This window comes from Tursiops truncatus, chromosome 3 (assembly GCF_011762595.2).
Source record: "Tursiops truncatus isolate mTurTru1 chromosome 3, mTurTru1.mat.Y, whole genome shotgun sequence".
NCBI lineage: Eukaryota > Metazoa > Chordata > Mammalia > Artiodactyla > Delphinidae > Tursiops > Tursiops truncatus.
This window is the reverse complement of record NC_047036.1, coordinates 166,137,756-166,161,829: the sequence shown is the minus strand read 5'-3', so window position 1 is coordinate 166,161,829 and position 24,074 is coordinate 166,137,756. Positions and strand designations below refer to the sequence as shown.

The 24,074-nt window shown below is 44.5% G+C and overlaps 1 protein-coding gene across 4 annotated transcripts in view; it reads left to right on the top strand.

Moving 5' to 3' along the window:
* The first annotated feature begins 16,682 nt into the window (after positions 1–16,682).
* ADGRE1 (adhesion G protein-coupled receptor E1) overlaps positions 16,683–24,074 on the top strand; it is a 50,211-nt gene continuing 42,819 nt past the window's right edge. For 2 of the 4 annotated variants that reach the window (XR_012331110.1, XM_073803337.1), the window contains exons 1-2: positions 19,570–19,645; positions 20,131–20,193. Coding sequence is in view for 2 of the 4 variants with exons in the window: in XM_073803337.1 (XP_073659438.1) it covers positions 19,585–19,645; positions 20,131–20,193 (124 nt within the window). In the remaining 2 variants the exon portion in view is untranslated. Of the gene's footprint in view, positions 16,738–19,569; positions 19,646–20,130; positions 20,194–20,220; positions 20,426–24,074 lie in introns of those variants that run through there. The other 2 variants (XM_033854517.2, XM_033854518.2) reach the window with 2 other exon arrangements.

The following is a 24,074-nucleotide window of genomic DNA, read 5'->3' as shown; positions in this document are numbered from 1 at the left end:
ACGATGCCTGGTACCACGATAGTAAGCTCTTCACAGACGTTATCTAATATAATCTCACAACCAGCTTCTTGGAGAGTTGAGCGTCTTGGCCAAGGTTCCAGGAGGATTCGAAGGTCAGCTCTGCTCTTACAAAGTTAGCTGTCACATGTTGGAAAAGTGACTTCACCTTTCTGAACCAGAGAAAGCTAAATCACCTGTTTGAGAGCATAGTTAGTTTGTGTCTAAGTGTAAAGCCGCCTTCTTCACCTTCTTAACCATTGTTCCAGTAGCTGGTGGGGACCTAATCATTTCCTTGGTTCTCTCCCCAACCCCAGGTAAGCCAGTGCTCAGACAGCACCTGTGTACACTGGGCCAGGTGCAGGATCCAGAGTCTGGTGTGACGTGTGCTCCGTGTTTGAAGGGCTGTGAAACTGGAAACAGGGTATTGGAGAGGGAATGGAGTTCCAAGGGTCAGGGATTATGGGGAGGGGCTTCTGCCCTCCCCCGCAACTTCCTCCTGAGCCATGCCATGAATTTACCTAAGGTGGCTACCTGGGTTGTCTAATTCAATGGTGTCAATGGGGCTGAGGTCATGGACTTATTCTTGGAGGTCTTGAATCACTGTCCTCCAGCCCCAGGCTGAACTTTGAGCTTGAGTTCTAACCCTGGTCTTGGGGGGTCTTCGGTTGGGCCTTTAAGCCCCAGCACAACACGACCTGTATCAGTCACCTTGAGCTGAGTATTGCTGCTGTAACAAATGACTCCCCATCCCAACATCTCACAAACAGCTCCTTCACACATTGGCCTCAACTCTGCTGAAGAAGAAGTTTCTGGAAAGAGAAGGTGCTGCAGGAATCACACTGTTGGAGACCTCCAGCCTTGGGATGTGTCAGGCTTGTGGCAGAAGGAAAAGAGAGATGGCAGGACCACTCAGTTGTTCCTAATGTTTCTTCTTGGAGATGACAAGAAGACATTTCATTGGCCAGAGCAAGTCGTATGGCCCAGAGTAGCATCAGTAGGGCAGAAAGGTTTACTCCTCTTCCAGGGAGAGGCAGTGAATACTTGGAACAAAACCAGAACCTGCCAGAGAGCCCGTTCTATCATTCATTCATTCATTCATTTACTCACTTCATTTATTTATTTGGCTGTGTCGGGTCTTAGTTGCACCACACGGGGTCTTTGTTGCGGAATGCGGGATATTTTGTTGTGGTGCGTGAACTTCTCTCCAGTTGTGGCACGCGGCTTAGTTGCTCCATGGCATGTGGAATCTTAGTTCCCCAACTAAGGATCAAACTCACGTCCCCTGCATTGGAAGGGGGATTCTTAACCACTGGACCACCAGGGAAGTCCCCTCACTCACTTTTGTGACACTGGCAGTTATGGGTTGACTGTGTCCCCACAAATTTGTATGTTGAAGTCCTAACCTTCCCAGGACCTCAGAATGTGACTGTATTTGGAGATGGGTTCTTTTATTTTTGCATTACGCGGGCCTCTCCCTGCTGTGGCCTTTCCCGTTGCGGAGCACAGGCTCCAGACGCGCAGACCCAGTGGCCATGGCTCACGGGCCCAGCCACTCTGTGGCATGTGGGATCTTCCCGGACCGGGGCACGAACCCGCATCCCCTGCATCGGCAGGCGGACTCTCAACCACAGCGCCACCAGGGAAGCCCTGGAGTTGGGTTCTTTAAAGAGGTAATTGAGTTAAAATGAGGTCGAGGTCATTAGGATGGACCCTAATCAAATGTGACTGGTGTCCTTCTAAGAATTGGGATGCACCATCAACAGATGAATGGATAAAGAAGATGTGTGTGTGTGTATATGGATGGACCTAGAGATTATCATACTAAGTGAAGTAAGTCAGAAAAAGGCATATACTGTATGATATCACTTATATGTGGAATCTAAAAAATTATACAGATGAATTTCTTCACAAAACAGAAACAGACTCACAGACATAGACGACAAACTTATGGTTGCCAAAGGGGAAAGCATGGGGGGCGGGGACGATTTGGGAGTATGGGATTAACAGATACAAACTACTTTATATAAAATAGATAATCAATGAAGTCCTGCTGTACAGCACAGGGAACTATATTCGATATCCTGTAATAAACCATAATGGAAAAGTATATATACGTATAACTGAATCACTTTGCTGTACACCTGAAACTAACAATATTGTAAATCAGCTATACTTCAATTTAAAAAGAAAGAAAAATGGGAGGAATTTCGGGGAATGTGCAAATGAGCATTAACTCTGCTTAGAGGGGGAGGGAGAGAGTGAGGGTCTGGAGAAGTGGTTGGACCTGCTTCCTTATGTGCCCCCAGAGGGACCAGGCAGACCTCTGCTGGAGGAGGCCACCTCTTGCTGGCTGGTGGAGGAGGGGCCTCAGGTGTGCCCTGGAGTGGCCCGCTGATGGTTGGAGACGTTGGATCCGGGGAACAGCTGTCACCCGAACATACCGGCAGAGAAAGGTTCAAAAGAACACAGGGCAACCCCATGATGCCCTAACTCGGAAGTTCTCTGGTGCTGGCCGTGAGTTACATCCGGCTGTCACACGCACACACACACACACACACACACACACACACACACACTGTATTAGCTCGCTCAGTCTGCTGTAACAAAGTACCACAAACTGAGTGGCTTAATTAAACAATAGAAATGTATTGTCTCACAGCTCTGGAGACTGGAAGTCCAAGATCAATGTGTTTTCAGTGGGGCAGCGCTCCCTCTGAAGACGCCAGAAAGAAATCTGTTTCAGGCATCTCTGTCTCTTACCTCCTGGGAGTTTTCTTAGCCTGTGGTAGCAAAACTCCAGTGTTTACATGGTGTCCTCCCTGTATGCGTTTGTCTGTGCCCAAATTTCTCCTTCCTAGGGAATTCCCTGGCAGTCCATGGGTTAGGACTCCATGCGTTCAGGGCCGAGGGCTGCGAAGCCACAACAAAACAAAACAAATTTTTCCCTCCTATAAGGACACCAGTCATACCAGATGAAGGGTCCACCTTACTCCAGCATGGCCTCAAATGAACTCGTCACATCTGCCAAGACCCTATTTCTAAGAAAGGTCACATTCTGAGGTTCTGGGGGTTAGGACTCCAACATGTGAGTTTGTTTTTTTGTGGGGGGAGTGCAATTTAACCCATAACACACATGATGGATGCAAAGCCCCTTGTGAAGATACACCCACAAAATAGGCCAAGCACATGCACAGACTGTCATGAAGAAACACAGCCCCCCAGATACACACAGACGGGCAAATACGGCAAAGAGAGACCGGCAAGAAGACTCACAGGTGGTCATAGACAGACAGACAGACAAAAAGGATCTACCCACATCCACAGCAGATGCACGACACAGAAATACTCCCCCGCACTGCGACAGGCCGACAGACCCCAGACCCAAATACTCCCCTCCCCAAACACCAAAACGGACTGAAATATCAACAGAAACACATACACGGATGTAAAAATACTGACACCTCCTTTCAACCTGCAATTCACAGGTGCACGTATAAAGCGATAGATACGGAGACATATGTCTACTCAGCCGGGCACGGAAACACACCCCAAACACATAACAGACGGTACCTGAAATAGGAAGACAGACTGACAGATAACACACCTCAAACGTATTCACTCATACACCCAGACCTGGGACCTTACTAACTCCAATGAAGGCGTCCACAGGTGAAATCGGACAGATACCCATTGGATCAAACATTTGTAAACATCACAAAGACACACACACACACACACACACACACACACACACACACACACACACACACACACACACACACACACACACACACGAGGGCATCACAAAGGCAGATAGCTACAAAGTTAAGCCAAGCTTGCCCCCTGGTGGACACTAGCAGTAGTGCCCCAACCTCTTTGGCTGACACCTGGATCCCTGCTTAGGGCAGGGAGGAGAGACCAGAGAAAGGTAGGGGTGTGTGTGTGTGTGTGTGTGTGTGTGTGTGTGTGTGTGTGTGTGTGTGTGTGTGGTGTGTGCTTGTTCACAAACCTGTCTATATGGGCCTAGGTTTGGGCACCAGAAAGGGCCCCTGATGCTCTTGGCTTTGCAGCATCATCACACTGCCCAGGGGTACGCTCCCCCCACCCCCGATTCATTCACCCAAAAGCACAGGGAAGGGATCCATAGAGGTCTCATTTCAGAGTCTTGTTGGATACAAACACTCACAGCCTCCTGTGGGTGGGGCAAGAGGGAGAAACACAGAGTCGGAGGAGCCTAGAGGGATGAATTTCTTAGAAGGAGAGGTTGGATCTGGGTCTTTGAAGGATAAGCATGTGTTTATACTGTTGAGGAGGCACCTATTGTAGGTGCAGCGGGCTCTACCCAGAGCCTTTTACTGTGGTCCAAAGGCTCTGCCTCTTTAATCCCTTCCAGGGCTCAGTTAGTACCCTGTATCTCCTGGAAGATAAAGTTAAGCCAAAGAAATGACTCTCTAATGGTGGAATGCCAATGAAATCAGGCACAGGGCAAATTTTCTTTCTTTCTTTTAAAACCCAGTTTACTGAGGTATGATTGACATGAAAAATGATACACGTTGAGTGTATACATCACGATGAGTTTGGGGATACGTATCCACCTGCGAAACCGTCACCACCATCAAGGCCATCAACATATCCATCACCCCCCAAGGTTTACTCCTGCGGTGGATTTTCATGTTGGGGCCCCATTACATTTCATGGGGACTGTTGACGAAATCCTATCCTCGGGGACCCAGCACGCTGTTTGAGATGCGGCAGGAGGGGATCAGGTCCCGTGAATCCTTCCCCACTGTGTCCTCACTTCACCAGTTTGAAGCTGTGTGCTGCCCCCTTGTTGCCTTCTCCGACTTTAAGCTTTCTGCTTAGACTGTTCCCCGACCAGGCTGGAAGAGCAGACTCCAGGCCAGGCTTACAAGTTTGAGATTTAAACTGCAGGAGGTAGGGAGCCATGGAGTAAGGGGATTTAATCAGTGGATGTTGGCGTGGCATTTTACACCTGCTGTGGCTGATTTAAAGTCATTTAAAGTATCATCACTTTCTTTGTCTCCAGTAATATCTCCCCAATTTCCAATCCATTCTGCAAAAGCACAACCAATATCATAGAGTCCAGGCACCAGGCTGAACCCTTAGGATGACCCACAGGGCCCTATATAATTTGCATCTCCCTTCTTTCCCTGGACACACTGACCTCTGGAAGCAGGAAGGGGCAGGAGAAAAAGCTGAGCAAAGATGCGGCCTCATCTTGAGTTTACTTAGAGATTAGCTTCATGGAGAAAAAGGATGTAGAGTAGCAGGGTAGAGAGTATCTTGATGGTGGTGGGTGGTTATTATTGATCAGGCAGCCACGGAAGCATCTCTGACATTTGAACTGAGACCCTGAGTGAATGGAGAGAGTGCACCATGGAAAGCGGGAAGGAAAAACTTGTGTCTCAAGCAGAGGAAATGGCACGTGAAAAGGCTCTGAGGAGGCTGTTGAATCAGTACCCAGTATTTTCTGGATGAGAAATGCTTTTAGCCAAAGGAATGACTCTCTAATAGTGGAATTTCAGGCAATGAAGTCAGACATGGGACAGATTTCCTTCTTCTTCTCCTTTTTTTTTAAACCGCTTTATGGAGGTATGAGGAATGAGCTTGGTGAAATCAAGAACTAGTAATAAGGTCAAAGTGATCTGAAATAGAGAAAAGAGAGAAGTAAGAGGTTGACAGGGACAAACCATGGTGAAAACTTGGGATTTTTTCTAACCTTAATGGGAAGCCAGTGTTTCTGTATATACTTGCATCCGGTAGAAAAGTGCTTGGTTAGGGGAATAAGGGGATACTGAAACTCATCCTGAGTTAAGCTGCAGGTGTCAAAGGGGGGCATTGTTCTCTAATTCTCACAAAGACTTCTTGCAGAACTTCAGTGGTTACCATAGGAAGCTATTGAAGGTTTATAAAAATTTATAATTTTTTTATTGTGGTAAATATTCATAATATACTCACACCATAGCTTGGACCCAAGTTTGGTTGGGTAACAGATAGATATAGCATATTTTGTATGTCCACTCATCTGTTGACAGACATTTGGGCTGTTTCCACCTTTTGGCTATTGGGAATAGTGCTTCTACGAGTGTTTTTTACCACTCGTAAATGGTTGAAGAGGGAATTTCCTGGCGGTCCAGTGGTTAGGCTTTTACTGCAGGGGGTGCGGTTTTGATCCCTGGTAGGTGGTAAGATCCTGCAAGCCGCGTGGTACGGCCAAAAGGAAAAAAAAATGGTTGAAGAAAATCAAAAGAAAAACAATATTTCATGACAAGTGAAAAGTATATGGAATTTGAATTTCAGAATCCACAGGGCAAGTTTTATTGGCGCACAGCCACACTCATTTACATGCCATCTAAGGCTGCTTTCACAGTAAGACGACAAAGTGGCAACAGAGACCCAAAGGCTTCCAAAGTAGAAAATATTTGCTACTTGGACCTTTACAGAAAAAGGTGCTGACCCTTGAGCTAAGGGACCGCAAGCCTGGCTTTTAGCCATCTATTTCGCCAGCTCTGCTTGGATGATATAATAAAACTCTTTTATTGCATTTTATTGTTATGTTCTCCCACGTTTGGGAACTGCAGCCTGACCAAGAGAGAGCCCCACCATCATATCCTGTAATGATAATATACATGTACCTGGATGTGTATGTATGTAGTGTGTTGTACTAGTGATAATATAGTTGATGTTTGTTGACTGTGTACTTGTTACTCTAAATGCTTTTGATGTGTTACTTCATTTAGTCCCTGTGATAACTTTTGAAGTAGACATATATCTTTTTTAAATTAATTAATTTTTAATTGAAGTATAGTTGATTTATAATGTTTCAGGTGTACAGCGAAGTGATTCAGTTATCTATCTCTACATCTGCATTCATTTTCAGATTCTTTTCCATTATAGGTTATTACAAGATATTGAATATAGTTTCCTGAGCTCTACAGTAAGACCTTGCTGTTTATCTATTTTATGTATAGTAGTGTGCATCTGTTAATCCCAAACTCCTAATTTATCTCTCCCTCCCCTTTCCTCTATGGTAACCATAAGTTTGTTTTCTATGTCTGAGTCTATTTCTGTTTTGTAAATAAGTTCATTTGTATCAATTTTTTTAGAGTCCCCATATAAGTGATATCATATGGTATTTGTCTTTCTCTTTCTGACTTACTTTGCTTAGTATAATCTCTAGGTCCATCCATGTTGCTGCAAATGGCATGATTTCATTCTTTTTTATGGCTGAGTAATATTCCATTGTATATATGTACCACATCTTCTTTATCCACTCCTCTGTCGATGGACATTTAGGTTGCTTCCAGAAGTAGACATATTTTTTTAGTAGATAAGAAAAGGGAGGGTCAAAGAGGCTATCACGTTTTAAGGTCACATGCTGAGTGGTTGGAGCTGGAATGTGAGTGTGATGGGTTGAACTGTGTCCCCCCACAAAGTGTATATGTTGAAGTCCTCACGCCCAGGACCTCAGAATGTGACTGTACTTGGAGATGAGGGTCTTTACAGGGGTGATTACATTAAATGAATTCATTAGGATGGACCCTGATCCAATAGGACTGTGTCCTTAAGAGAAGAGGAGATTAGGACGCAGACACACACAGAGGGATGACCACGTGAGGACACAGGGAGAAGACGGTTGTCTACAAGCCAACGAGAGAGGCCTCAGAGGAAACCAGCCCTGCCAACACCTTGACTGTGGACTTCCAGCCTCTATACCATGAGAGAATATATATTTGTTGTGTAAGCCCACAACACCTAGACTGTGGTATTTTGTTAGGGTAGCCCTAGCAAACGAATACACTGAAACTAGTTCTATCTGCCAGCATGTTCTAAGCTCATGGACTATGAGCTTAGAATATTTCTTGTTTGGGCTGTCTCCTGAAGTTCCTTTCCTTCCAGCATCTTCCTTCCTTTCAGAGGCTCAGACCTCGAGGGCCACTTTCTTCTTACATTGTTGGAGAGCTGCTTCCTCAAATACTGGTTCCTACTTGCTTGCACTTTGGGGTGGGGGGGGGCCCTAGGTTTAGGGAGCAAATATGATGATGTATTATTTTTCTCTCATAGCTCTGTCTATCCACATCTTCTTCTGGTTCTACTTCTGGTTCTGTCCAAACGAGGTCTAGTTACAGTTCCTCTAGCTGTGAGATGGAATGATAACTAGAAAACCATTCAGGGAACTGAGTTTCTGCAGATATTTTGCAGAGGGAGAGTAGGTGTACAGCAATGCTTGCAAACACCGGCGATGCACCCACAGGGAAATGGAAATGCAAATTATTACACATTCACTATGTAGGTTCAAGAGTGTACCCAGGCTCTAACTACTGATGTGGAAGGATTTCCTAGAAACATTTCTTATCTGTCAGGGTGCAGTTAGGAAACATGAACTGCACTAGTTTTTGTTGTTTCCTTTAAGTTTTAAAGGAAGTATAGATTTAGATCGTTCCTCAACTTGCTAAGGTCATGTGTATTTATCATTGTGAAATAACATGAGAAAGAGACCACACTTCACTGGAGAAACTCTAAACGCATGTCTTCTGATCCCTTCACATAACATAAAATAGTTTGGTCCCTTTAGACATAGTATGCGCAATGTAACAATTGGGTCCCTTCACGTGGCACGCACAGTAAAATGATTTGGCGGAATGCTGGGTCTGGGTCCTCTTTCCTTTGGAGCCCATCTTACCAAATTTATTGAGGGGGTGATATATGTACAACAAACTGCTTCCTTTCACAAGTGTAAAATTGGATGCATTTTGATAACTTCTGCCACAGTCAAGATACAGAATGTTTCCATCACATCCCTAAGTTTTCCTGAGCCCTTTTGTAATCCTTCCCTCCCTCCACTCCTGGCCCTAGGCAACTCTGGAAACTGGCACCTAATTTCCTCTGGACCTCAACCCTTTCCTCTTGTTGATTTTCTTTGTATCTCACTGTGACGATGGCTATAGGCTGAGTTCTGTAAGTCGTCCTAGGGAGTCATTGAACCGGGTGTGGTTCTCGGGGACTGTCAACAAACCACCCCTGCTGGGCAGGGGTCTGAGGAGCCCGGATAACTAGGAATCCTTCTAAGGAAGCTGTGGCTCTGTCCTTCATCAACTGCATCCCTCCTAGGACTCCTGTTCCTTTTGTCCAGCTCCCACGCCCTCAAATCTCTGGTCATCTTTCTGGGACCAGGGGAGGGTCAGGCGATTCAGCAGCTCCTCTTTCTTTCTTCCTTCTCATTTGTTTCTTAATTTTCTAGGATACAACAGCCAACGGAATTCCTTCCCTACCCCAGGGGATGCTCCCAGCCTTTGGAGAGAAACAGACATTCAAAGAAGCATAGATCATACTGAGTGTTGGGATTCGGGGAGCACAGAGGAGGCCTGTGCTAATCCTGAAGTGGAGGGCAGGGAGGGCTTTCTGGAGGAGGTGAAATTTACATGGGAAGGCTCCCTGGAGGAGGTGGTATTTACCCTGGAAACCTTCCTGGAGGAGGTGATATTTATATTGGAAAGGTCCCTCCCCCACTCCCCACGGGAGGAGATGATACTTACATGGGAAAGATGCATAGGATATGGGGTGAGTACCCACGTCAGACCTGGGGTCAGGAGACAGCTTAGAGGTTAATGGCTGGGAGGGATTCTTAGGCCCTCCTGGAAGCTGACTCTGCCATGAGGATTCTTGTTTCAGGGTTGATTGAGGGAGGGCATTTAGCAGAGGACAAGTGAGGGGAACAGGGTAGGATAGAAGAAAGAGTTGAGCACGGAGGTAGTCCTAGCTGGAGCCCAGCCTCTGCCTGACCCCATGGGCATCCCTGGAGCCTGAATAACACCACCCAGCTGACCTCACTTTGTTTTTTTTTTGTTTTTTGCGGTACGCGGGCCTCTCACCGCTGTGGCCTCTCCCGTTGCGGAGCACAGGCTCCGGACGCGCAGGCTCAGCGGCCATGGCTCACGGGCCCAGCCGCTCCACGGCATGTGGGATCTTCCCGGAACGGGGCACGAACCCGTGTCCCCTGCATCAGCAGGCGGACTCTCAACCACTGCGCCACCAGGGAAGCCCTTGACCTCACTTTGGAGTGAGGTTTTGACCTCCATGACCATCGGTTATTGGCCGTGGGCTGGTTCTGAGGGTTTGTGCAGGCATTGAACTGGAGAGCAGTTCTCTGGAGGACAGGGAGTTGTGAGCCGTTAGCAGGCAACACCCACAGCAGCTGGCGGATGGGTGTCCAGCTTCAAGGGTGGCTGGACATGCCATCGACAGTGTCCACTACAGGAGACTTTGGTTAGTTTAGGATGACTGAGGCTTTGGAGGGAGAAGGAAACAATGAAGTCAGAGGGGTACCAATATAAGACTAGGCAGAGTATTTTTGTTTTTGTATCTGCATTGTGGTTTTTATTTTATTTTTTAAAAATGTTTATTGGAGTATAGTGGATTTACAACATTGTGTTAGTTTCTACTGTACAGCAAAGTGAATCAGCTATAAGTATACATATATATGCTCTTTTTAAAATCCTTCTCCCATATGGGTCACTACAGAGTATCGAGTAGAGTTCCCTGTGCTCTACAGTAAGTCCTAATTAGTTATCTATTTTATATATAGTGGTGTGTATATGTCAATCCCAATCTCCCAATTTATCCCTCCCTCACTTTACCCCCCCAGTAATGATAAGTTTGTTTTCCACCTCTGTGTCTCTATTTCTGTTTTGTAAGTTCATTTGTACCATTTTTTTCTAGATTCCACATATAAGCAATATCATATGATAGTTTTCTTTCTCTGCCTGACTTATTTCACTCAGGATGACAATCTGAGTGATAGGCCCATCCATGTTGCTGCAAATGACATTATTTCATCCTTTTCTATGGCTGAGTAGTATTCCATTCCTCTGTCGATGGACATTTAAGCTGTTTCCATGTCCTGTCGATTGTAAATAGTGCTGCTATGAACATTGGGATGCATGTTTCTTTTTGAATTATGGTATATTAGGCAGGGTCTTGAGTGCTGTATCAATGAGCCTGCACTTCATCCTGAGGGTACTAGGGAGCCATGGGGGGTTTTAGAGTACAGGAGGAACACGTCAAGTTGGGTAGGGCTGCCCTGGGGCCACCCTCCCTCCGACACCCTCATTAAGAGTGAAGATGAGTATTGGATAAAGAAGATGTGGTACATATATATAATGAAATACTACTCAGCCATAAAAAGGAACGAAATAGTGCTGCCAGTTTCAGAGATGTGGATGGACCTAGAGACTGTCATACAGAGTGACGTAAGTCAGAAGGAGAAAAGCAAATATTGTATAATATCGCTTATATATGGAATCTTGAAAAATGGCACAGATGAACTTCTCTGCAAAGCAGAAATAGAGTCACAGATGTAGAGAACAAACTTATGGTTACCAAGGGGGGAAGGGGGGTGGGATGAACTGGAAGATTGGGATTGACATACATACACTACTATGTATAACATAGATAACTAATGAGAACCTACTGTAGAGCACAGGGAACTCTACTCAATGCTCTGTGGTGACCGAAATGGGAAGGAAATCTGAAAAAGAGAGGATATATGTACACGTATGACTGATTCACTTTGCTGTACAGCAGAAACGAACACAACATCGTAAAGCAACTACACTCCAATAAAGAAAGAAGAAGTACAGATGAGTGACGTCTCTGGGGCTCCTCCAGACTGACTTCTGTCGTCTTGAGTGTCCCTCAATTTCCCCTTTGCCAGGAAAGTCACAATAGTTGGTCTTCCACAAGCCACTTTACTAGAATTGTGCATTTCCTTCCCTTTCTTCGCCCCCTACACCGGCCCTCATCCCCGGAGGATCTCTGCCGTCCAGATTTCATAGCCTCGGTCACTTCTTTAGCGTTTGAAGGGTGACTGGCAGCTTGCATCCCCAATCACTCACCAGGATCCCAGACCCCATCTGCGGTCAGTAGAATAATGAGGCTCCCCCCAACCCCCGCCAGGCTGGCCACATCCTAGTCCCTGGAGGCTGTGAATATAGGACCTTCTACTGCAAAAGGGACTTTGCGGGTGTGATGAAGTTAAGGGTCTTGAGACAGGAGAATATTCTGGGTGATCTGAGTAGGTCTAATGTAATCACAAAATCCTTTTAAAGGGGGGTGGAAGGAGGGTCAGAGAGAGAAGGAGACGGAGAGAGAGAGGGAGAGAGACTGCAGACAGAGGGAATGAGACAAATCTATCATCTATCTATCATCTATCTATCTATCTATCTATCCATCTATCCATCTGTCTATCTATCCATCCATCCATGGAGTGAATGTGTGTGTGAGAGAGAGAGAGAGAGGGAGAGAGAAAGAGAGAGAGGGATTTAGGAGATACTGCGTTGCTGGCTTTGAAGATGGAGGAAGGGGCTTTGAGCCCAGGGATGTCGGCTGTCTCCAGAAGCTGGAAAAGACAAGGAATAGAGTCTCCCTTAGAGCCTCCAGAAGGATCGCAACCCTGCTGACATCTTGATTTCAGCCCCGCTAAGACTCATTTGGGACGCTGACCTCCAGACCTGTAATGTAATAAATTTGTGTTGTTTCAAGCCACTATGTTTGTGGCGATTTGTTTTGGGAGCATCAGGAAACTCATCCACAACCTCGTCTCGCCCCCAGGCCCCCTGAGGAATCTGGGCTTGGTTGAAAAACCTCACCTCCAAAGGTCAATTCCTCCTTCGGTCCCAGACTCCCCACCTACATCCAGACATCCCCCCATTCTGCTGTTCCTGCCTCCTAAATTCCTCTTCGTCTCCACAGCCCTTGCCCTCCTCCAGGTCATCACACCTTTCTTCTCTCCATCTCCCCACCCATGACCACATCCTGTCTGACACCCATACTACACAACACAAGTGTTGTAAAATACCAATGCAACCGTTACTTCCTTGCTAAAATCTCTTTTATTGTCCTGCGGAGACGGTCTAAACTCTTCCATGTTCAATGGAAGGTCCTGCCTGAAACGGACTTGCTGACTCTTCTAACTGAGTCACTGCTGGCACCATGCCTCCGATCAGTAGCTGTGACCACTTATTATTGACACAATGTCAATAACAACTGATAATATTGAGTATTATTTTTGCCAGGCAGGATCTTATGACTTTATCACATTAAACCTCAAACCCTATGATGTTATGATGATCCTTTTTTTTTTTTTTAACTGACAGGGACAATTGCTTCTAAGTGTATCAGTTATCTCCTGCTGCGTAACAAATCACTCTCCAAATGTAACAGCTTAAAACAACACATTTTTAATTTTCTTACAGTTTCTGAGGGTCGGGAATCTGGGGGTGGCTTAGCTGGGTGGAGCTCGATCAGGGTCTTCTCAGGAGGTCACAGTCAAGCTGTTGGCTGGAATCTGAGTTCCCCCTCATGTGGGCTTCTCCGTGGCACTGCTTGAGTGTCCTCACAACATGGTAACTGACGTCCCTTCAGTGAATGATCCTGGAAAGAAAGAGGGAGGGGAAAACCACCATGATGCTTACAACCTCAGATGTCTCAGATCCCACACAAGGTCACATCTTCCTTTCTCTGTTCCTTAGAAACAAGTCACTAAGTCCAGCTCATATTCAAGGAGAGAAGAATTAGGTTTCCCCCTCTTGAAGGGAGGACTATCAAAGAATTTGAGTAATAGCCAAGCCTTGGAGATTTTCCTGTGTGTCAGGACCTGTTACATACAGCCATTCCTCTGATGCTCGCCTCAACCCCTGAAATATGTCCTGCTTATCAAGCCCATTTTACAGATGGCATGTTGAGGCATAGAGAAATTAATTGCTGAAGAAGGTGTGGAGAAAAGGGAACCTTCCTATACTGTTGGTGGGAATATAAATTGGTGCAGTCACTATGGAGAACTGTACGGAGGTTCCTTAAAAAACTAAAAATAGAGTTACCACATGATCTAGCAATCCTACTCCTGGGCGTATATCCAGAGAAAAACATAATTTGAAAAGATACATGCATCCCCAATGTTCACAACAGCACTGTTTACAATAACCAAGACATGGAAGCAACCTAAATGTTCATCAACAGGTGAATGGCTAAAGAAGATGTGATATATTTATACAATGGAATATTACTCAGCCATAAAAAGAAGGAAATAATGCCATTTGCAGCAACATGGATGGACTTAGAGATTATCATACTAAGTGAAGTAAGCCAGACAGAGAAAGGCGAATATCATATGATATCACTTATATGTGGAATCTAAATAAGTGATACAAATGAACTTATTGACAAAACAGAAATTGACTCACAGACATAGAAAACAAACTTATAGTTACCAAAGGGGAAAGGGAGGGGAGGGATAAATTAGGAGTTTGGGGTTAACAGATACACATTACTATATATAAACTAGATAAACAACAAGGACCTACTGTATAGTACAGGGAACTATACTCAATATCTTGCAATAACCTATAATGGAACAGAATGTAAAAAAATGAATATATATATATGTATATATATATATATCTGAATCACTTTGCTGTACACCTGAAAATAGCACAACATTGTAAATCAATTATATTTCAATAAAAAATAAAAAAAGAGTAGGTCTGTGTCTTTATTCCCATCTTGCCCCTAGGTTCTTCATGACTTTTTTTTTTCTTAGATTCCATATATATGTGTTAGCATACGGTATTTGTTTTTCTCTCTCTGACTTTCTTCACTCTGTATGACAGACTCTAGGTCCATCCACCTCACTACAAATAACTCAATTTCGTTTCTTTTTATGGCTGAGTAATATTCCATTGTATATATGTGCCACATCTTCTTTATCCTACTAGAGAATGGACTTGAGGATATGGGAAGGGGGAGGGGTAAGCTGTGACAAAGTGAGAGAGTGGCATGGACGTATATACACTACCAAACGTAAAACAGATAGCTAGTGGGAAGCAGCCGCATAGCACAGGGAGATCAGCTCGGTGCTTTGTGACCACCCAGAGGGGTGGGATAGGGAGGGTGGGAGGGAGGGAGATGCGAGAGGGAAGAGATATGGGAACATATGTATATGTATAACTGATTCACTTTGTTATAAAGCAGAAACTAACACACGATTATAAAGCAATTATACTCCAATAAAGATGTTAAAAAAATTTAAAAAAGAACTTGCCCAGGACCACACGTAACTAGCAAGCGGTGGAGACAAGATTTGGACCCCTGGCGACCTGGTGCTAGAGTGTTTTTATCCTCCGGAGCTTCTCTTAACATTGCTCCATTTATCTCCCTTCTTGGTGAACTTTACTGTATTTCTGTGCTGCCTCTTAATTGCAGCCTCACTGGGTAGGGTCTCCTGATGAACAGAAGGAACCACTGATGAATCTGCTTCAGCAATCATAACTCCAAGGTGTATATTTTGCCTTGCACAGAGCAATAAAGGAGAACATAAAAACAAGTGGGGCTCTTCTTCCCAAGAACGTGGGGCTGGTCTTTGCACCTAAGTTTTGGCTTGGAGCAGGTGTTCTTGGTGCCCGTCCACACCTATGACCTTCAACCCTTAAGGCACACTAGACTGACATGTGCCGGCCACTGCATTTTGTTATCAACAGGGTTATGAACTGGAGCCCATTCTATCTGCTTGGAGGCCAGGTCTTGGGTTGACACAAGCCTCAATCAGTGACTGACAGTAGCTGGTGGATAAATACCCCAACTCCCTCCCCTGACAGTTGGGATAACTCTGAAGAGCGTGCTCTAGGTTACCTTCCAGAGGTCCCCAGCCACATTAAGTTTCAGTTTCTTATTGGGTAACTTGCCTGATAAAATTCACTGCAGGCTCTTTCCCTTCCCTCTCTCACTTCCCCCATCCCCAGCTGGAGTTTTTTGGGGTCACCTCCCTGAAGAACTACCTTCACGAGAATCCTTGTCTGAGCATCTGCAACTGGGGGACCCTAACTAAGACATTCCTAGATGAGATGGCACGTGTGTGTATGTGTGTGTGTGTGTGTGTGTGTGTGTGTGTGTGTGTGTGTGTTGGGTTGGTTTGGGGGCAGTGCTGGGAATGGGGTGTGTCACTGTCCAGTGATCAGTTCTTGTGCGGAGCTAAAGGCAAATGAAATGGTGAAAGCTCTAGACTTCGGAGTCAGAGGGTTCCGGATTCAAAGCTCGGGTCCGGGGAATCTTGGACAAGTTGCATCTCCTCTCTCAACCTTGGTTTCCATTTTAATTGTATTTTTTTGGTGAAATAGGTGGGGGTAGGAATCCCTAGTATATGATGTTGACATGACGGTGAAATCAACTTTTATTGGAAACGTGTTTAGCACAGTGCCTGGTAGCTGAGGGCTCTGATGATGGTTTGTATGGGGGCAGGCTGGGAGGAGACCGTTGAGTTTGGGGCTTGCTCATTGGGTGGTGGAAGCTTATTTATTATTGGGTGCAATAAAATAAGGTGCTGAGAGACAGGAGATAGATGTTGCTGGGGGAAGAAAAAAGTGAGCAGGAAGGAAGGAGCGAGACAGAGGGAGATAGACCCCCACAGGGACCCATCAGCCAGACAAACTTCTCTTCACTGTGGAGAAAGGAGAGGATTAGAGGTTTGTCAGACTCTCCTTTATGAGTGGAGGCAACTCAGCAAAAAGGGCCATGATGCCTTGGGTGCATTGAGCAATGCTGGCTCTGCCCTTCCCCTCTCCCCACACCCTCTGTTACTGAAAACCCTGGGAACAGCGAGAAAGTACTCTTCATTCAATGACAGAACCTGCACGATGTGGAGCTTCAGTTTTCTCCTCTTTTGGGGTGAGTACGAGCCTGAATAGGGGGTCTGGGGAGAGCCTGCACTGGAACTAGACTGTAAGGAAAAGGGAGGGCCTCGACTGTCCAGACAAGAGATCATAATTCTAGGCTGGACACTGCAAACATCTTCACTGGGGAACCTTTGACCAAAATCAGTCGGTTCAGGGAATTCATCTGTCAAGGAAGAGTTTCGTTATAGTCATTCAGTTGACATGTATTTCCTGAGCACCTACTGTATGCTGGGTGCTGTTTTAGGCACTGAGAATAGAGCAGTGAACAAACAGACAAGGTTTCTGCCCTTGTGAGGCTGACATACCGGTGGGAGGAGATAGGAAGAAAGAAAGCCACTAACGGTAATAGCAACCTCCGAAGTAGCACCGTTCTAAGTTCCTCAAATAGAGAATGTATTCAATCTTCACTAAATGCCTCTGATATTGGGTCAATAATAGTCCCATTTTCTCAGGGTAGCGGGATTGCTGGGTCATATGGTAGTTCCATTTTTAGTTTTTTAAGGAACCTCCATACTGTTCTCCATAGTGGCTGTACCCACTTACATTCCCACCAACAGTGCAAGAGGGTTCCCTTTCCTCCACACCCTCTCCAGTATTTATTGTTTGTAGATTTTTTGACGATGGCCATTCTGACCGGTGTGAGGTGATACCTCACTGTAGTTTTGATTTGCATTTCTCTAATAATTAGTGATGTTGAGCATCTTTTCATGTGCCTGTTGGCCATCTGTATGTCTTCTTTGGAGAAATGTCTATTTAGGTCTTCCACCCATGTTTTGATTGGGTTGTTTGCTTTTTTGATATTGAGCTGTATGAGCTGTTTGTATATTTTGGAGATTAATCCCTTGTCAGCTTCTTCATTTGCAAATATTTTCTCTGATTCTGAGGGTTGTCTTTTGGTCTTGTTTATGGTGTCCTTTGCTGTGCAAAAGCTTTTAAGTTTCATTAGGTCCCATTTGTTTATTTTTGTTTTTATTTTCAAAATTGGGTCATTTGTAGAGACGTGGATGGACCTAGAGACTGTCCTACAGAGTGAAGTAAGTCAGAAAGAGAAAAACAAATATTGTATATTAGCGCATGTATGTGGAATCTAGAAAAGTGGTACAGATGAACCTATTCGCAAAGCAGAAATAGAGACGCAGATGTAGAGAACAAACGTATGGACACCAAGGGGCGGAAAGGGCGGGGATGGGATGAATACTGAGATTGGGATTGACAGATATACACTACTATGTATAAAATAGATAACTAATGAGAACCCTCTGCATAGCACAGGGAACTCTACTCAATGCTCTGTGGCGCCCTAAATGGGAAGGAAATCCAAAAGAGAGGGGGTCTATGTATACACATAGCTGATTCACTTCGCTGAACAGCAGAAACTAACACAACATTGTAAAGCAGCTATACCCCGATTCCAATAAAATAGTCCCATTTTACAAAGGAGAAAAATGAGGCCAAAGAGATTAAATAACTTGCCCAAGACCATTTAGTTAGTGAGGGGTAGAGCTAGGATTTAGAAACAGGCATCCTGGATCCAGAGTCTGTACGTCTCTAAGCTATGCCACTCCAAAGAACAAATAAAGCATTTCAGGGAGCGACAAGCGCTCTGAAAGAAATTGTCATAGAGCGTGACTGGGGCTTACGTAGAAGAGGGAAGTCAGGGGAAGGTATTTCTGCAGAAGTGATGTTTGTGCTGAGGCCTGAACAATGAGATGGAGCTGGTGTTTTTTCTTCAGCTGTCAGTTTTTCTGGGTCTTGCTTATCTTTCATGTCATGGTTTCCTTCACGGGTCTTGTGAGTTTTGGTCTCTGGTTCAAATCTAAGAATGGGAGACCTTATCTAAGCAACAAGTGTGGGTTTTCTCTGTGTTGTACATTGGATCCGTTTCCCTTATTTCACTGAGGAGAAAATTTGGTCACAAAGAGATTAGGTAACTTTCCCAAGGCCACGTAGTCTGTAATTGGTGAAGCCAGAGTTTTAAGCCCAAGCATTTTGACCCTAGCGCTGGTATGCTTAAACATGATGTTCTGTTGCCTTTAAAATAAGTAAAGAGCAAGAGAATTTCAGTTAGTGAAAATAAGAAAGTTGGGAGTTTGGGTCTGTGGGACTTGTCGACTGGCAGGTTTCATTAGAAGGAGCAGGTAATTTGTGGACCTCAAATGCTAAGATGCAGACTTGTTTCTTTGGGGTGTCAGCACTGGTGTTGGCCCTTAGCACTCTATTCTGCCCTTAATAAGCAAAGAGTGGTGATGTTGACATTGATGATGGTGGTGATGGTGTTGGTGATGCTGAAGATGATGATAATGATGATGATGGTGATGATGATATGATGTGATGATGGAGAGGAGCTAAATGTTGGGGGGCTGCACTGCCTTTTAGATGTTAAAAAAATTGTCTTACCCTCCCATTAAAATTTAATACTACAGATATACTATATACTTATTTATATATTATATGTATATCTGTATGTGTCTTATACATGAAGAGTAAGATTTTTTTGTTTCTCCCCAAGAACCAAGTTTTGCTCTTGGGGGCAGATATCATTTCTTTTGAGAATGCATGTTTCAATGTATGGGGATTTTTTTTCTTCTAATTTTTATTGGGGTAGAGTTGATTTACAATGTAGTGTTAATTTCAGGTGTACAGCAAAGTGAATCTGTTATACATATACATATATCCACTCGTTTTTAGATTCTTTTCCAATATAGGTCATTACAAAATATTGAGTAGAGTTCCCTGGGCTATACAGTAGGTTCTTATTAGTTTTTTTTTTTTTTTTTTTTCTTTTTGGACGTGCTGCACGGCTTGTGGGATCTTAGCTCCCCAATGAGGGATCGAACCCATGTTACCTGCAGTGGAAGTGCGGAGTCCTAACCACCGGACCTCCAGGGAATTTCTTCAATGTATGTTTTTGAAAATCATCTGGAACTCTTTGTAAATGAAAAAAAAATGAAGATAATACAAACAAAATGAAAATGAAGTGCAGAAAAGCAGGAATGGTGGCTGTGAATGTTATATAAAATAATGTATGCTTGTCATTCACTTGGGGCTTTCGTCTAAGCTCATCAAACCCATTTCTCTGAGGCTACACCAAGAGTAGTTTTTCAGGTTGAGTCCAAAGAGCTTCTTTTTTTTTTTTTTTTTTTTTTTGCGGTACGCGGGCCTCTCACCGCTGTGGCCTCTCCCGTTGCGGAGCACAGGCTCCGGACGCACAGGCTCAGCGGCCATGGCTCACGGGCCCAGCCGCTCCACGGCATGTGGGATCTTCCCGGACCGGGGCACGAACCCGTGTCCCCTGCATCGGCAGGCGGACTCTCAACCCCTGCGCCACCAGGGAAGCCCAAAGAGCTTCTTGATGGGTCATGGTGTTTTTCTTTTTTTTTCACAGGGTGTTGTGGTATATACACCTGGGGAATGTTCACATTACCCTCACTGGAATCAATGGCAAGACGTAAGTTGGGGAATCTATATGCCCAGTGTGGCGGGGAGGAGAATCTTCTGACCCAGGAGGCTGAGACACAGCTGGACACTTGCCACAAGCTAGTCCGTGGCTGAGAAGGGATAACATCCAGGTCTCCCGGTTCCCACCCAAGCTTTTTCTCTTGTGCCTTAAACTTGCTGTGTGACCTCAGGCCGGTCACTCGACCTCTTTGATCTTCAGTTTCCTCAGCTGCGAGACACAGGTAACGAGGGTTCTTGTGTCACAGGGATGTTGTGAAGCTTAAAACCAAAGAGGTAATGTTGTATACTACCTGGCATGTGTGAGAAGAGCTTCATGAATGATGGGGCAGTGGGGATGGGGATGGGATTTATTTAAACTACAACTCAACGTGGGGAAAAAAAGTGCATTTTTAGGTGTTTTGTTCAGTATTCTGATCTTCCACACAAGCTCCTGCTGGATCCAGGAGGAGAAACATGGCCAGTTCTGTGTTCTCAGTGTCTCAGTTTCCTGGCCCCGCCTTATTTGGGAAACTCAGCCTTTATGGTACGAAGAGTTAATCTTTCAAATCTCCTCACCCTCCTCTCGTTCCTCCCGAGATGGTGTGTGGGTGTTGGCACAGGGATAGCTTATGGCATCTTGCAGCAGTGAAGTGTGGACTCTGAATGGGGTGTTTTGTCCGCTGGGGAAAAAAACATGGTAACAACTTGGAATAAACTAAATGTATGCTTACACCAGGGGACTGGCTGGATAAATCGTTGCATTTGTGAGACCAGCTCAAGCTACTGTAACAAATAAACTCCAAACTGTCAGTGGCTTAAGAAGAAGAAATTTCATTCTTGTTTGTTTAAGAGTCCAATGAGGATATTTCTGGCTGGTGGGTGGTTTTCCTACATGTAGTGATTCGGGGACCCAGCTGCTTTCTGTTTTGTGGCTCAGCCATCCTAGTATCTCAGAGACTCTGCAGACAGTGGCGAAGCCACATTATCAAAACTCAGGCTCTGCAGTGACACACGTCAACGGCCGTTCATGGTCACGTGACCATACCTGGGTGCAAGGTGAGCTGGGAAATGTAGTCCATGGCAGGGTAGTTGCCTCCTACTGTCAATTCTACACCACGGAAAGGAGAGTGTGAAGTTTTTGTTTGATCTTGGGCTATCTAGCTATCTCTGGCACAGTTAGAGCCCATGGATATAATGGAATGCTGTACAGCTGATAAAAAGCTTAAGTTTGGTCATGGGAACTGACTTGGAAAATTGCCCCAAACATTATTTTCTTAATTTTTTTAACTATAGAAATATTTAAACGTTCAAAGGTAGGAAAAATAGTATAACAAACTCCCATGTACCCATTGCTCAACTTCAACACTTGGCAAATTTTGCTGCTCTTGGTTACATGAAAAAGAAAGGAATAGTAGAATAGAGCTGTCCAAAAGAACTTTCTATGACAATGAACATGTTCTAGATCTACAGTAGTCACCAGTCAATGGAGCTACTGAGAACTTAAATGAGGCTGGTGCAACTGAAGAATCAATGCTTCATTTTATTTAATTTTAATAGATTTCAGTGTAAACAGCCATATATGATTAGTAGCTACGTGTTGGACAGCACAGTGGACTGTATGTTGAGTGATACCATTTGTGTTCAAAAAATTGTGTGAATTTATAAATTCAATCATATTTAATGTTATATTTACATGACTGAGCTTGTGAATAGGACCTAGCCTTAAAGGATGCACTCTAAGCTTTTGACAGTGGTGACCCCTGAGAATAACGATGGGGCACAGGGAAATCTTCACTTTTAATTTTATATACTTCGGCATTGTTTGAATTTTCTTACTATAAGTAATTATTACCTTCTTTTTTTTTTTTTTTTTTTTTTTTGCGGTATGCGGGCCTCTCACTGTTGTGGCCTCTCTCTTGAGGAGCACAGGCTCCGGACGCGCAGGCTCAGCGGCCATGGCTCACGGGCCCAGCTGCTCCGAGGCATGTGGGATCTTCCCGGACCGGGGCACGAACCCGCGTCCCCTGCATCGGCAGGCGGACTCTCAACCACTGCGCCACCAGGGAAGCCCAATTATTACCTTCTTAAAAAAAGATAAAGACAAATGAAACAACAGATACACAGCACTGTATATAAAATAGATAAGCAACAAGGTCCTACTGTATAGCATGGGGAACTGTATTCAATATCTTGGAATAACCTATAATGGAAAAGAATCTGAAAAAGAATATATATATATATATGTATATGAACTGAAAGAATATATATATATATAAAAGAATATATATATATATATGTATATGAACTGAATCACTTTGCTGTACACCCGAAACTAATACAACGTTGTAAATCAACTATACCTCAATAAAAAATTTTTTTTAAAAACCCAAAGAAACAAAAATAAGGATCACCACCTGCTTTTGGTTAATTTCTATAGAAGCAGAGTCTGAGGTGAGGATTCTTGTGTGAGTAATTTATTAAGGAAGGGCTCTCAGGAGACACTTGTAGGGGAGGGAGGGAAGCAGGATTGGATAGGGGAAGAACTAGCCACTCAGAAAGTGTTTCAGGAGCGTTTCAGCCACAGCCTGATCCCAGGAGGAGCTCTGGAGTGTGAATTACATCACAGAGGTTCACCTGCTCAGAGACCGTTACACTCCTGCATCTGTCAGGCAATACTTCTAGGCCAGCGAGACAGTGGCGGGGATGCAATGCCAATCAGGTAAATTGGATGGGGGTAGGGCCGAGAGCCGCTGCTATCTCCCCACCCATATTTTTAAAACTTTTTTTTTTTTTGACCTCACCGCGCAGCATGTGGGATCTTAATTCCCCCACCAGGGATTAAACCCATGCCCCCTGCAGTGGAAGCACAGAGTCCTAACCACTGGACTGCCAGAGAATTCCCCCCACCTCCTTTTTTTAAACTGTTTTTAAAAATTGAAGTATAGTTAATATTCAATGTTGTGTTAGTTTCAGGTGTCCAGCAAAGTGATTCATTTTTATACACACACACACACACACACACACACATACACACACACGTGTATATATATTCTTTTTCAGATTCTTTTCCATTATAGGTTATTACAAGAAATTGAACGTAGTTCCCTGTGCTATACAGTAGGTCCTCGTTTACCTGTTTTATATATAGTAGTGTGTATCTGTTAATCCCAAACTCCTAATGTACCTCTCCCCACCGCCCGCTATCCCCTTTGGTAACCATAAGTCTGTTTTCTATGTCTGTGAATCTATTTCTGTTTTGTAAGTAAGTTCATTTGTATCATTTTTTAAAAATTCCACATATAAGTGCTTACTTCACTTAATATGATAATCTCTAGGTCCATCCATGTTGCTGCAAATGACATTATTTCATTCTTTTTTATAACTGAGAAATATTCCATTGTATGTGTATGTGTGTATATATATATCTCATATCTTCTTTATCCATTCATCTGTCCGTGGACATTAGGTTGCTTCCATGTCTTGGCTCTTATAAAAAGTGCTTCCATGAACATTGGAATCCCATCCTTTCTTACTTGGCAAGGTGTGAAGGACTCGTGAGCTGATGGTGGTAAATCCCCAGGAAGAGGCTGGGTTTTCCTCTTCACATCCTCACTCCCTCTTAACACCCGTCCACTCTGCTTGGCTCTTCTCTTGCATCCTGACTCGTGGTGTGACCTGGGAACGGTTTTACAAACTCTCTTGGGCCTCCCTTTCCACATCTGTAGAAAGGAGTCCTAACATTTACCTTGAAGTAGGGTGACCCACTATCCTGGCTTGACCCAGACTGGAGGGAAGGGGTGTTTCCCAGGATGCTGGACTTTGAGTGCTAACACCGGGAAAGTCCTGGGAAAACCAGGATGGCTTGGTCATCTCTCCTCAAAGCATTATCGT